The sequence below is a fragment of the Melanaphis sacchari genome, unplaced genomic scaffold (assembly GCF_002803265.2).
Source record: "Melanaphis sacchari strain LSU unplaced genomic scaffold, SCAv2.0 Contig177_pilon_pilon, whole genome shotgun sequence".
Lineage (NCBI taxonomy): Eukaryota > Metazoa > Arthropoda > Insecta > Hemiptera > Aphididae > Melanaphis > Melanaphis sacchari.
Window position 1 is genome coordinate 692,020 of NW_020270834.1, and position 13,566 is coordinate 705,585.

Here is a 13,566-nt window from a genome sequence, read left to right on the forward strand (position 1 = left end):
ACGTTAGATCCCAAAAAACCATGGATAAATGAACAAATTCTAAGAGATATTGAGGAAAGAAGAAAGTACAAAAACTCCAAAGACAACCAGGGAATAAGAAAATATAAAGAACTTAAAAACAAAATAAACAGAAATGCAAAAGAAGCAAGGGAGAAATGGCTAGAAGACAGATGTCATGAAGTAGAACTATTAATAAAAGAAAACAAAATGGACCAAGCGTTTAATACAATAAAAAAATTTGTCAGTAATAAAACTAAAGTCAACAATAAAATAAGAGAAGAAAACGGAAATCTACTAATAGACAACGAAGACATTGCTAATAGATGGAAACAATATCTCGAAGTTCTGTATCAGGGTGAAGAGATAACTAGCCTACATAATGGAAGTAACCCAGATAATGAGGGTGCACCAATCCTAAGGGAAGAATTCAACCAAGTCCTTAAAATGATGAAAACTAGGAAATCTCCAGGTGTAGACAATATATCAACAGAATTGATCCAAAATGCAGGTAAAAAAATCCAGAACGAATTATTTAAATTGGTTAATGACATCTATATAACTGGAGAAATACCGGAAGATTTTAAAAAAAACATAATAATTACTCTCCCCAAGAAAGCAACAGCTGAAAAATGCAGTGAATATAGAACCCTGAGTCTGATGATACACTCTGCTAAAATCCTAGTAAAAATAATAGGTAACCGGATAGAACATAAAATTGAAAGGCATTTAAGCAATGATCAATTCGGATTTAGAAGAAACAAGGGTACTAGAGAAGCGATCTTAAGCCTAAGGACATTAATTGAAAAACAGATCGAATTTAACAACGACACATTTATCGCATTTATCGATTTGGAGAAGGCATTTGACACAGTTCCCTGGAAGGAACTTTTTAAGACATTAAAATAAATAGACATTGATTATAGAGACAGACAGCTAATATACAACATATACAAAGAGCAATTAGCTATAATAAAAGTGTCAGACAAGTCTGCAACAGCCAAAATAGGAAAGGGAGTAAAACAAGGGTGTCCACTGTCACCAAAATTATTTAATATTTATGTAGAACAATCTATCAATGAAATTAAAGAAACATTCACTAGAGATCAAATTGGAGTGACAGTAGGAGGAGAATTGATATCATTTTTAAGATTCGCCGATGACATAGCTCTTGTTGCAAACAGCGAAATCGATCTCAAAAGAGCGTTAGAAGAAATAGCAAAGGGCTTCCAAAATTATCACCTTAAAATCAATTGGAATAAAACCAAGATAATGATGTGTCAAAAAAAGAATCGTATTCATAGATTAAGAATTAAAATTGATAACCACATTCTCGATCAAGTGGAAAACTTTAGATATCTAGGTAGCATAATTAGCCAAGATGGAAAATGTACTATGGATATAAAAGCAAGGATCGCTCAAGCAAAAACAGCATTCATGAACAAAAGGAACCTACTGTGCTCTAAAAACATGAGTATACGTGTGAAGAAACGGCTGATAAAGGTATATGTGTGGAGTGTCGCACTTTACGGATGCGAAACATGGGTATTAAACAAAGCGGAACAAAAGTTCCTTGAAAGCTTCGAGATGTGGTGCTGGAGAAGAATGTTGCGAGTAAGCTGGGTAGAAAGAAGAACTAACGAAAACATTCTAAACGAAATAAATGAAACCAGGAAGATACTTAGCACCATAAAAGAAAGAAGATGGAATATGATTGGTCATGTCTTAAGACACGAAGAAGAACTTCTGTATATTATAATAGAAGGGAAGATGAATGGCAAAAGAGATCGAGGACGACCAAGAACGTCTTATATCAAAAAGATGATTTCCGATGCAGGTCTAGCAAACTATAAGAAACTGAAGAGGCTAGCTGAAAATAGAGATGAATGGAGAAATTTCGGAAAATTGCAAAACCAACCTTAGGGTTGATTTACTAAAAAAAAAAAATAGATAAATATATTTTTATCATTATTAAAAATTACTTGTTTTTAAAATTTCTTACAACACAATTTTAGTTTAATGAGCTTTAATAAAATTATGATATTATACCTATTTCTCTATGAAACATTAGATAGACAAAAGTTTTTGAAATTATCCTGGTTTTTATCTTATTGATGAATACCTATACCTACTTTATAGGCCGCGATCCCCCTGCGGCTTCTGACTTTTTCTTTAATTCATACATAAATATCTAAATTATACTAGATAGCGAAAATTTTACATTTTACATGCAAAAAATGAAACCAGTTTTAATCTCATAGTATAAATATCTGTGAATAAATGTAATAACGTTATTAATTAATCAGTTATCATCGACCAAATGATTTATTATCACAAAATACTCTACTTTTCACTCTGATATTAGCTAGTGGTTTATTTTTTTTTATCACAGTGTAACTATAAACTACTTTACTTGTATATTTACGTTATTTCACGGTTGTAACTTACAAATAATATTATACCTAACTAGTAAATAAAAACTTTTGTAATGAATGAAAAGAAGAACTTGTATATACTATAAAAATTGATGATGTATTTGATACATAAAAAAACCTTATACCCGTGGATGGAGTTGTAAATAGCTATGTAAATAAAGATTTCTTAAATATAAATTGTGTAAGATATATGATTTTTTATAGATATTATGCTGTTTCAAATTATTATTATTATTTTTTAAATTATCTAATGTTATTATTATTATATATTTATACCTTTAAATAGTATTTACTTTTATATTTGCATAGCTATTGAATTAAATAAATACTTTATAAAATTAATAATTAAATATTTAATTATAAGGGTCCGGAACTTAATGATCTAAAAATCTTTAAAAATGCACTAAAAAAAATATTAAAATGATTTATAAAAAGTTTCCCAAATATTTAGTTTTGTCAAAAAAAATATAAAATAAAAACGTAAAAAATGCAAATTTATCTACAAAAAAGCAAAAATGCATCAAAATCTTTTAATGACCGTATAATCAAAAATTACCGAAAAATGCCAAATAAAAATGGTCCCATTAAATTTTATATAATATAAGCCACATTTTTGTAAAGACAAGCGTCGTATAAAAGCATTAGAAAAAAGATACAAATGCAATGCATCAAGTTCCGGTACGACCGCTCCCTATTAATTATACTAGTAGTCATTAGTATGAGAATCTTTGATTCAGATCTTTTTAAGGAACCTTTTATAGAGCCCCTCTGTAGACAAAGTCAATGATTGTAGGTTCTATAGTAAATTCGATTAACATCAATGATCTATATAGCTTAGCTTATTTCCATTAATATAAATCTGTCTATATACTTTATCTAATAAATTATTTATATAATATACGTATGTACTTATAACGTTTATAGTACTATCTTATTATGTTGACTAATATTTCCCACTTTTTTTCTATTTTAATTTTAGTCTACACGTATTTTTAGTACACTATAGCCTACATCAGTATTTCTCAACCGGTGTTTCGCAGCACACAAGTGTCGCGATCGTGGTACATGCATTATTAAGTATTAGTTTTTAATTATATAATATATTAATAATAAAAAATAATAATTAAAATAAAAATAACTTTTTTATTACGAGCGCTGAAAAATGGATTAAAACATCATTTTTTCATAATAAAACTAACATCGATATTAAATCAAAAATGTCCGTACTTAATAAATTATTATTAATAAATAATAAACAGACTCATTAAAGATCAGATAGTCTTTAATATTAATTTTATAATGACTTAATACTTCTGTTATATTTGTACACAGTGTAATATATATTTTGCATTGAATAAATCTGTAAAACCATTGAAATTATCTAATTACCGTACGTTGTAGTACCTATCTACTGCTATATTTCTATAACCAAGTTTGAGTTTACCACCCGTTTAAACAAGACGTGTATTCTTCTTGTCATTTAAGCGTTTTTATACAACTTACGACGGATAGTACCCGTTTCTATAAAAACAATTTTTATATTTTTAAAAGCTTTAATTCGATAAGATTATTTAAAATATTATATTCACAACATTTAAAACAATTAAAAAATAATAAATATTATAAAGTATAATATTACTGTTGATAAACTACATTTTTACGACTATACCGCTCAATTAAACTTATGAATTATAACATCAATAATAGTAAACAGTATTAAAAAAAAAAAAATGATTAAGTTCATAAAAATGAAACTTAATTTATACTTAAATCTACGAATAAAATGATTTTTCTACCCATTCTTCCAATGTAAATGAAACCACATTTTTATTATCAGTATCACGTTCTTTGAATATGTCTAAAAATAAAAATTTAAAAATCAAATTCGGTGAAAAAAAGTAAACAGTACAAGATAAATAAATTTAAATTTAATTTAACAATTATGAATTAGGTTAGTAGGAATAATTAAGTATCACATTTAATCATCTTTATCAAAACAGAACGTCAACTTTTTAAATGTATTACTATCACACCATAATATAATCTACACCAGCGATTCTCAACCTTTTAACGTCCGAGTACCGCCTACACATCTCAAAAATTTTCACATACCACTTAATTTAGAAAACTCTATTTTTTTATTTGCCTATAAAAAATGTATAGAAAATTAACATTTATTGAACAAGTAAAATTAAGTATGTACAATTTGTTAAAATATAAATCGACCAAGCATTATAACATTATAAAGATTATCGTTTATCTAAATTCCAATCTTTAATGTGAGTAAAACGGACCATTTGGTTTAGTTAATCAAATAAACAAATAATATTTTATGTATATAATAGTATTTTATTTATACTATGATAAATATTTATTTTTTCTTCAAGTATCCGCTTTGAGCTTTCTGCGTACCATTAGCGTACCAAAGGTTGAGAAGCGCTGATCTACACGATAGGTAATAATAAAATCAAACACTAAAGCTATCAAAATTGATAGCCAATGCAATTCAACTCATTATATAATTCATTTTAAAATTAAAATCTGTATCATTAAAATTAAATTTAGTTTTAATTTAAAATTTAAAAAAATAAATAGTTTGAAAAATAAAAATAATGCCAGTAGAGTTTAGTTTTATTTAATATAGGTCAATACGTAAATAGCTAAAATAAATGTAAAGGTAGAATTTAAAACCATTTAGGATAACGTTATGTTTTTAAGTCCAATCTATGAGATAATTTTATTAAATGCAATCAAAAACTTCATTCAAATTAACTTTTAAAGTGTAATGACTTAATAGCATCTGGCGTATAACTAATTATAATGTAATACAAATTTAATAAGCACATACGTAATGAATGCATCATAGTTGTTAGTAAAATAGTTACATAGATTAAGCTAATTAAAAGACTAAAATTATCACATTAATTGATTGTATTTAGACCTAATCACTTAATGAAATTATAGAACATTGGTTTGATCCATAAACAAGTTTAATACCTACGTTGGAATCAAAGGGATTTTTAATATTTGTATTTTAGCAATAATATTAATGAATACAAAAATATTATAATTGAATTTTAAATTTTAATTGGTGTATTATAAATTTATAAACATACACAGTTATTAAAATATTAATCATCTTTTATACCGTTTTGAGAAATTTAAAAATATGATCTAGTATAGAAACAGTATATTCATTGATATATCTGAGCGTATACCTATTAAAAATTAAGCAATCGCCAAAATGTAGTCATATAAATTTGCCTAGATCACGAAACACGGGGAATAGATATTAATAACACAAATTACAGTTTATGTTTAAGATTGTGAATCTAAAAAGTTAAACTTGAACTAACCTATCGTGGTTTTAAGTTTTATAGCACACATGATGAAGTCATCAAACTCTATGTATCCTTTCTTGTTCGAATACCGATGACACATAGTGTTTATGGTACGTGTTTTAATAAAGTAACCAACCAAATTTAATGCTGGTCTTAACTCAAAACCTTTGATATAACCCTTGTTCTTATTATCGTACGTTTTAAAAACAACCTAAAACAATTTAAAATACATTTTAGAATTACGTGAAATACAATTTTTTTTTTTATTAATTTATGTTAATCCAATTACCTTCCATTGTGTAATGTACAACCATAATCTTTGAAATTCTTTAAAACCAAGTTTGCCTGATTTATCCCAATCCATCATAGCAATCAAGCAACGACATACATCATTTGAAAATCGTATGTTCCCGGGCTCTATAAATATTAAAATATTATGTTAATAACGTGCTTAATATATCAGCTATATAATTTATACAGTTAATGAAGTTTTAATTATTAAGTTAACTCCTTGATGTAAAAGAAATCTATAATAAATATAGAAGAAATAAGTAATTAGATTGAAATATTGAATAATTGATTTCAATAATATAATAAAATATCTAATATCTATAATTAATAATTATGTAGTTATGTATTGTGATTAAATTACCTAGGTACCTAAATCTTTAAATTCCTCTTAAGTTTATAAATATAGGTGCATGGTTAGTTATCTTTGTTTTATATTATATTATTCGAATGAAACAATTTATAAATGAATTGTACATCTATTGATTTTGTTAGGTTAAATTTTAAGAATTCAGAACTTCGATTTAATTTAAATACCTACTTATTATTAAATAATAACAATTTATGGTTATTGCAAGTATTTTGTTTTAACTACCTATCAAGATTATCCAATATAATAGCTGTTTTAACGAAAACATATCTGATTAATCTACTAATGCTGTAAAAATCTTAAAATATAATACATTTTGTTATAAAATTTTCTTTAGATCAATCTCTTACTTTTTTTAAATTTTATATTAAATTTATTTTTAAAATACAAAACTTGATTAATTTTTAAACAATGATTATCAGTGATCAAGTAAAAAAAATTAGGATTTTTACTCTCAGTTAGATGAACCTCACAACGAATTTAAATCTATTTTAAAATATCTTATCGCATCATTAGCTTGTAGTTTTATTAGCATATTGAACTAAAAGTACATACTTTTTAGTAAAAATATAATTCATGGACTATAATTTTATGATATCTAGATGTGCACCGCTATTTCCATTATACTTCCGTCACATTACAGATCATTCTAAAATCACTAATTACCCGGGGATTCATACGAGTTAGTAGTAGTAACACACTAACATTTAAATTTTTTTAAGCAATGGTCTGTACCGAATCTCCTTATGTATGTACCTAATAATTAGTTCGGTTATAAGAATTTAAAAATAAAGTCAATAAATCAGTATCAAATGATAATTTTGTAAAATAAATAAAATGTTGTTTATAGTTTCAAAATTATCAAATACCTTGTTTCATAGCGAAATTCAAAATATGTTTTAGATCCATCCAATCGACCTCTTTGTCCTTCCCAGCTACTTTAAAAAAATATTTATTTAATTTTTCATTCAAATCTTCACTTTTTTTTGTCTTAAGAGTCAATTTTTCGATCTAAGAAAAATGTATAATTGGTACGAAATTACTACATTTTTCAAATTGAATTTAATCCTACTTTTGTTTTACCTTATCATCAATTGGACACATTCCTACTTCATTATCAAACTCCCTATAAAAACGTAATTAATTTTTATTAAAACACCGAATTATAGTTTTAAAAATATATTTGAGTTTCTTCAATCACTTACTCCAAATTGTTTTTTTTTTCTGAAAATACTCTAAGCAAAAACTCCCCTTGTTCATTTTGGTTAGATGTACAAGGTACAATACAATATTTACCAGGAGGTACCTTAAGTCTCTTACAAATTTCTCTTTGACGGAACTTAAAAGAATGGAACTTATATAAAGCAGTGTTATTGTGAAAAAAATTCGTGTCTAATGGTTTCGGCACAGACTTTGATTTGTTGAGCTAAACGATAAAATAGAATAAAAATCATTAAAACTAATATTGTATAAATAAGCAGTATTATTATAAAAATATTAAAACAACATATTTTAAAAATGTTTGTTCTTTAATACTTACATCAAACAAAAAAAATCTAATTGATAACGAATCCATACTACGATGCACGTTCTTTTTCATTAATGAAATAAGCACTGTACACATATTTTTATTGTCATTATCATCAGGGTCTTCTAATGTAATATTATATTGTGGATTACTTGAAAATGATTCTAAATATTTAAAATTAAATAAACTTCTATATTATCATAATATTTAGTATATCGCTAAAAATTATAATATTTAGAAATTATACTATCCAAAATAAATTATACCTTGAAATACATCACATCCACCTGCAGTTGCACCACGGACCCATTCACCTTCAAACATACTCAAATCCCATTTTCTTTTAGAGTCTGTACCATATTGTTCCGTTGCTAAATCGTCGTCAGGGGCCAAATTACAAATTTCCAATATAGAGAAATATTTGATAAAATCATCGAATGACATCCAAAACTCCCCATCATCATCTATTACCAAACCCAATGATTCTTTTATTTTTTGAGGCATAGATAACCACTCATTTGATCTATAAAATATGTTTTAATTAATTCATTAAAGTAACATGTTTAATGTTTATAAATAATCATCATAAATATCATGGCTTAATGTTTTATTTTATATTAACTTTAAACCAAGATATTAAAATAAAAAAATTACTTATCACTCCAGGGGCCATTCCATTCACATTTACCCCAAGGATTTCGAAGTCTAATCAAACGTATTATACGAGTAGTATTTTTCATAGAAAAACAACTTAGCTTAGTAATACTATATGCATGGTTGTTAAATAATCCACTTTTCTTTGAATCAAACTATATTAATAACAAATTATATTAAAAAGTTTAAAAATTATATCTAAAATGAGAAAAATCATAAAAAAATTTTATTTTGTATAAAATCGAATATCTAACCATTTTCGATGTGATTATTGAACCACTCATAAGCGATTGTCGTTGAATAGAATTTAGCATAATCGTAAATAAATCAGGTGGTACATCATTTAATTCATATATTTCTGATACACCTCCGGTGAAATCTCCCATAGCCACCATTGTAAAACCTCCGTTCAAAGCTTCATATGAACCGTGGATTCTAGTGTAATTTTTTTTAATAGAGTAATGAACTTTAACAAAGCAATACATTTATTTGATATATGTTATATACAAAAAAAAAAAATAATAATAATAATAAAAAAATTGATCAACTAGCATCTGGTAACAAATTAAAGATCATAAGTAAAAAATTCTCAGTACTTTTCAAATTAATTTAAATAAATAATTTTAGAGCTTTGAATTTTTATTTAATATTAACATTAAAAAAAAATGTTGGCTCTTTTTTTGCTATTTTTAGATTATTATACTTTTTGACTTAAAATATAATAATTCATTTCATGCATAACAAAGATTGTATTTGTGATAAAAATAAACTTTAAAATTTACCTTAATGTTTCTCGAAAAATTTTCTACAGCAAATAAAAAATTTTAAAAAACACAATTATTATTTTTATATAAAATTCAAATTATGAATTTATTCAAAATTACAGACATTTGTAAAGTATATTTTAGATTAAAATTCATAAAATGTGGTACAATATTCTTTATAAATGTATGTACTGGAAATCAAAAAACTAAAAGTTAATATATTAAGAATAAATATGTCATTTTATTATTATTCAAAAATATTGTTTGTCGAAACATGAAATATTCTACTATTATTTAAATTATTATGTTTAAAAATACTGAGAAGGATTTTCAAAACACTTAGACTAATTTTAAGTTATATTTTAGTATTTATTTTTTAGGTTTTTTTGTTTTTATTAATTATAATAAAATTGAAGTTAAATTCAAAAATTTGAAAGATCCAATATTAACTGTTCTTATATCAATTTAAAAATATTAAAAATACATAGATATGTTTTATTTTTATAAACGTCTGAAATTAAAAGCTTAATAAAATCGTAAAGAATTAATTTTTTTGGTCAAAATTTATAACATTTTTAATTTTCATAGCAAAGATTTGAAATTTTAATACAAGATTTTTATAAATTTACTTACAAGAATTATAAAAAAAATTTGAGTTTAATTCCAAAAATATTATGTTTATTATTTATACAATATAGATATAGCTAACGTTTGAAATATGAACACAGGGTTTTTATTTATGCCGTTTATGTGGGTAAATAGTTATTACTGAAACCCAAAGTTCTAAAAACATACAAGCAAAATTACATTTAATAGACATTTAAATCTTAAATTTTGACAAAATTAGATATTTAAACGTAGAACAACGATTTAAGTTATTTTGTTATAATTCAAAAATAATATTTGTCGGAACTTTAAACTTTTACGTATATTATTATATTTTACTATTCACATTACATAATGAAATTGTCAACATATTAAAATAATTTTAAGCTTTTACTAATTTATTCGACTATTTTTTTTACATTCTAAATTTACCTAATTTTGGCTCAAAAGTTTAAAACCGTTATATGTATACTATGGCTTTAATGTGATCAGATAGTTTTAATAATTTTAAATTAACCATTCTAATTAATTACTTGGCATAAGCTTTTTCCAATAGAGCACTCCAGAATTCATTTTCGTTTGCTGAATGAAGAAATAATAACTTTCCATCGTAGGTCGGTAAACGATCGTCGATAACCACGTCAACCCATCTACCATACTGCCAAAATCTAAAATCACCAAAGTTTTAAAGTACGATTTACACATTTATTTATTAGGTATACAGTTAAAATATATGTTTACCTAAAGTGAAATATACCAGCGTATTTAATATAGAATCCTTGTTCATATGGAACGACTTTATAAAAAAGTTTATTGTTCAAAGTCAAATTTGCTATGGAAGCTAATAGCCAACAGTCGCCTTCCGTAGAAAAAAAAATGTTTACATTAGTTATGTGCATAATATTTAGAATTACCTATGATAAACTTTTAATTACCTATACAATATATGAAATAAAAATATTTCATTCATAAATAAATATCAAAAGCAATACTCCTTAAAAGTTAAAAATAATAAACTTTTTTTTTTATTTACCTAAAATTCCTTGTTTTACATCGAATCTTGAAACTCCTTCAACAAAAAATTCGGGATTTTTTGAAATTTCCTAATAATTAAATTTTTGTTATAATTTGATTAAGTAAAATAAATGATACATTTTTAATAAAACGTATTTCAAATATTTACTCACTTTTGGTCTTCGCCATTCAAACCGATTTTTTTGCAAATCGTAATACTCAGTTAAATCGTATGTTTGGAATTCTGGATCTCTGAATAGTATTTTGTCTTCTAAGCATTTATTTCGGAGAACTTCAAAATTTTGAACATATTCAGCGGGTCTCTGTCGAACACTGGAACCCCGTTTGCCAATATTTGACATTTTACTAAAGAATTAAATATTTAAATGTGTTTGATGAATAATTTTGTACTAAGAATAAATTTATAAACCTACGTAAACTAGATTATTTCACTAAGACAAAATATGAACGAACATGTTACATATATATACAATTTTATTATCTAAATACACTAAATATATTATTATTGCGTTTATAACAGTAACATAATTTGATTTTAATTTAAAGGTCAATGTTTCTTAGAAGAGTAAATAAAGATAACAATATAATATTTAAACTTTAAAGTACCTCACTTATTACTTATTAGTTATTATGCATAAGATAATAATATTGTCAATGCATTAGACCCGTTTAATTCCCCAATTAAATTTTTCTTTTTACTTTGTGCACTATATTATATCGTTAAAATGGCTTCATAATATAATTGCCTGGAATTTTGGTTTAATGGATCTAATTTAACAAGACTTATTTGAATTTAAAAATAATACAAAAATAGAATAAGTGAAATATTTATTATATTTATGTATCTATAAATCCTACAATTATATTACGATTTTAAAGCTTCAAATATCGTGACTTTGTTGTACTTTAATTATATGATTTACTATTCACTGAGGTACTAATTCTCATATTTAAAATCTCAAATTCTCTATACATTAAAATATGATATTTATATATTTACTGAAACCTAGCTTACAGATAATGAAATTTAATTAGAATTAGGTTTGATAATTATTATTTATGATATATATAGATAGGTACATTACAATATAGTAATATTAATTTTCATTAAAGAAAAAACAATAAATTTTGCAAAAAATTTAGGTCCAGTCTAAATGACTACTACTCATTTGCGCACTTTTACTTTTTTTACAACTTGTTTGCGCACAAAAAATACAACTCATTGCACACAATTTGTAAACAGTAGAAACTTTTTTTCGAAGAAATTTACCACGCATGTCGACATATCGTATATAGTGTACATAACCTGCGTACATACCTCCAAATTTTTGAATTGGTCATTAGCAGGGCTATGCATTTAATACACTAAAAAAGTGTTAAATGTATTCATGCATTTTGGCACTAAAAACAGGCAAAATATACACTAAAAAAATTTTAAAAAACATGCAAACGTATTAAATTAACAGTACTGATCATTAGTGATGGTAGAAAATTATTATACTCAACAACATTTTCTTTCGCCTTTTATAAAGTTTATAGGACTTAAACAGTATGGCAGTCGTATGAGATGTATCATAAGAACACTGTATTTTTGCTTCACTATTAGAAGTCTTTCACAGTGTAAAATTCTACAAGTGCCTTATCTATAGTAAAGAAGTCTGTGTATTTATCTTATTATATAAAGCTTATCTATTGTCGTCTGTCGATGATAAACGATATAATTATTAATTTTTTAGAAGTGGTGTACGTTAGCGACAATAATAATTAGGTACCTAAATATATACGCGATTACATGAAACAATATATTGTATTATATTATAATATCACGATCTCGGTCTGTCGACAATCGATTTAATTGTATTTACTGTTTATTCTAGAAATATAAAAACTATAGAACTATACGTTTATTATATATAACACAAATTATTTAGAAAATATTATTACAATTTACAGTAGTCAGTAGGTATGCACTATAATATAATAATAACTTATCATAATTGTTATTATTATTAATTATTATATCTGCTCGTAAAATGTTGACGTCATAATTTTCATAAACAATTTTTTAAGTAATATCCGAAAATATAATGTTTGTATATTTTTCAAAAACTACGTTTCGTGAACAATCCGGATTAATTAATTTAAATGACTAAATTTTCTATCTTAGATGGCAGTTAGATACCAATCGTGTAATTTATTTAAATAAAATATAACATAAGATTGTTTTTTCTAGATGAATTTATTTATGGCACAATCACTGATTATAATAATTAATAACATAAATATTATATTAATTGTATCGTATAAATTGTTATTAACAAAGTTAACGCCGACTAACCGTAGAACTAAGTAAATAGTTTCTTTGAATAAATAGAAAATAACATAAAATTAATCTAAATGTTTTGAAAAAGTGACTGTGTAATAAAATATAATAGATAATATTCGTAAAGGTTTCAATTCCTTGATAATAATATTTAACAGCTAAATAACTAAAATCCCTATATTATTATTATTATTATTATTATTATTATTATTATTATTATTATTA

At 24.7% G+C, this 13,566-nt stretch overlaps 1 protein-coding gene across 3 annotated transcripts in view; it reads right to left on the minus strand.

Moving 5' to 3' along the window:
- Positions 1-4,080: 4,080 nt before the first annotated feature.
- LOC112592462 (calpain-A-like) overlaps positions 4,081-13,566 on the minus strand; it is a 12,778-nt gene continuing 3,292 nt past the window's right edge. Inside the window, exons 1-15 of one of the 3 annotated variants that reach the window (XM_025336514.1) lie at positions 12,337-12,403; positions 11,171-11,363; positions 11,017-11,086; positions 10,725-10,842; positions 10,517-10,651; positions 8,868-9,048; positions 8,614-8,768; positions 8,226-8,482; positions 7,972-8,123; positions 7,637-7,857; positions 7,515-7,557; positions 7,301-7,442; positions 6,063-6,190; positions 5,789-5,984; positions 4,081-4,290 (exon numbers count right to left, since the gene is read on the minus strand). In XM_025336514.1, the coding sequence (XP_025192299.1) occupies positions 4,205-4,290; positions 5,789-5,984; positions 6,063-6,190; positions 7,301-7,442; positions 7,515-7,557; positions 7,637-7,857; positions 7,972-8,123; positions 8,226-8,482; positions 8,614-8,768; positions 8,868-9,048; positions 10,517-10,651; positions 10,725-10,842; positions 11,017-11,086; positions 11,171-11,363; positions 12,337-12,359 (2,100 nt within the window). In that variant the 5' untranslated portion in view covers positions 12,360-12,403 and the 3' untranslated portion in view covers positions 4,081-4,204. Of the gene's footprint in view, positions 4,291-5,788; positions 5,985-6,062; positions 6,191-7,300; positions 7,443-7,514; positions 7,558-7,636; positions 7,858-7,971; positions 8,124-8,225; positions 8,483-8,613; positions 8,769-8,867; positions 9,080-10,516; positions 10,652-10,724; positions 10,843-11,016; positions 11,087-11,170; positions 11,364-12,336; positions 12,404-13,566 lie in introns of those variants that run through there. The other 2 variants (XM_025336515.1, XM_025336516.1) reach the window with 2 other exon arrangements.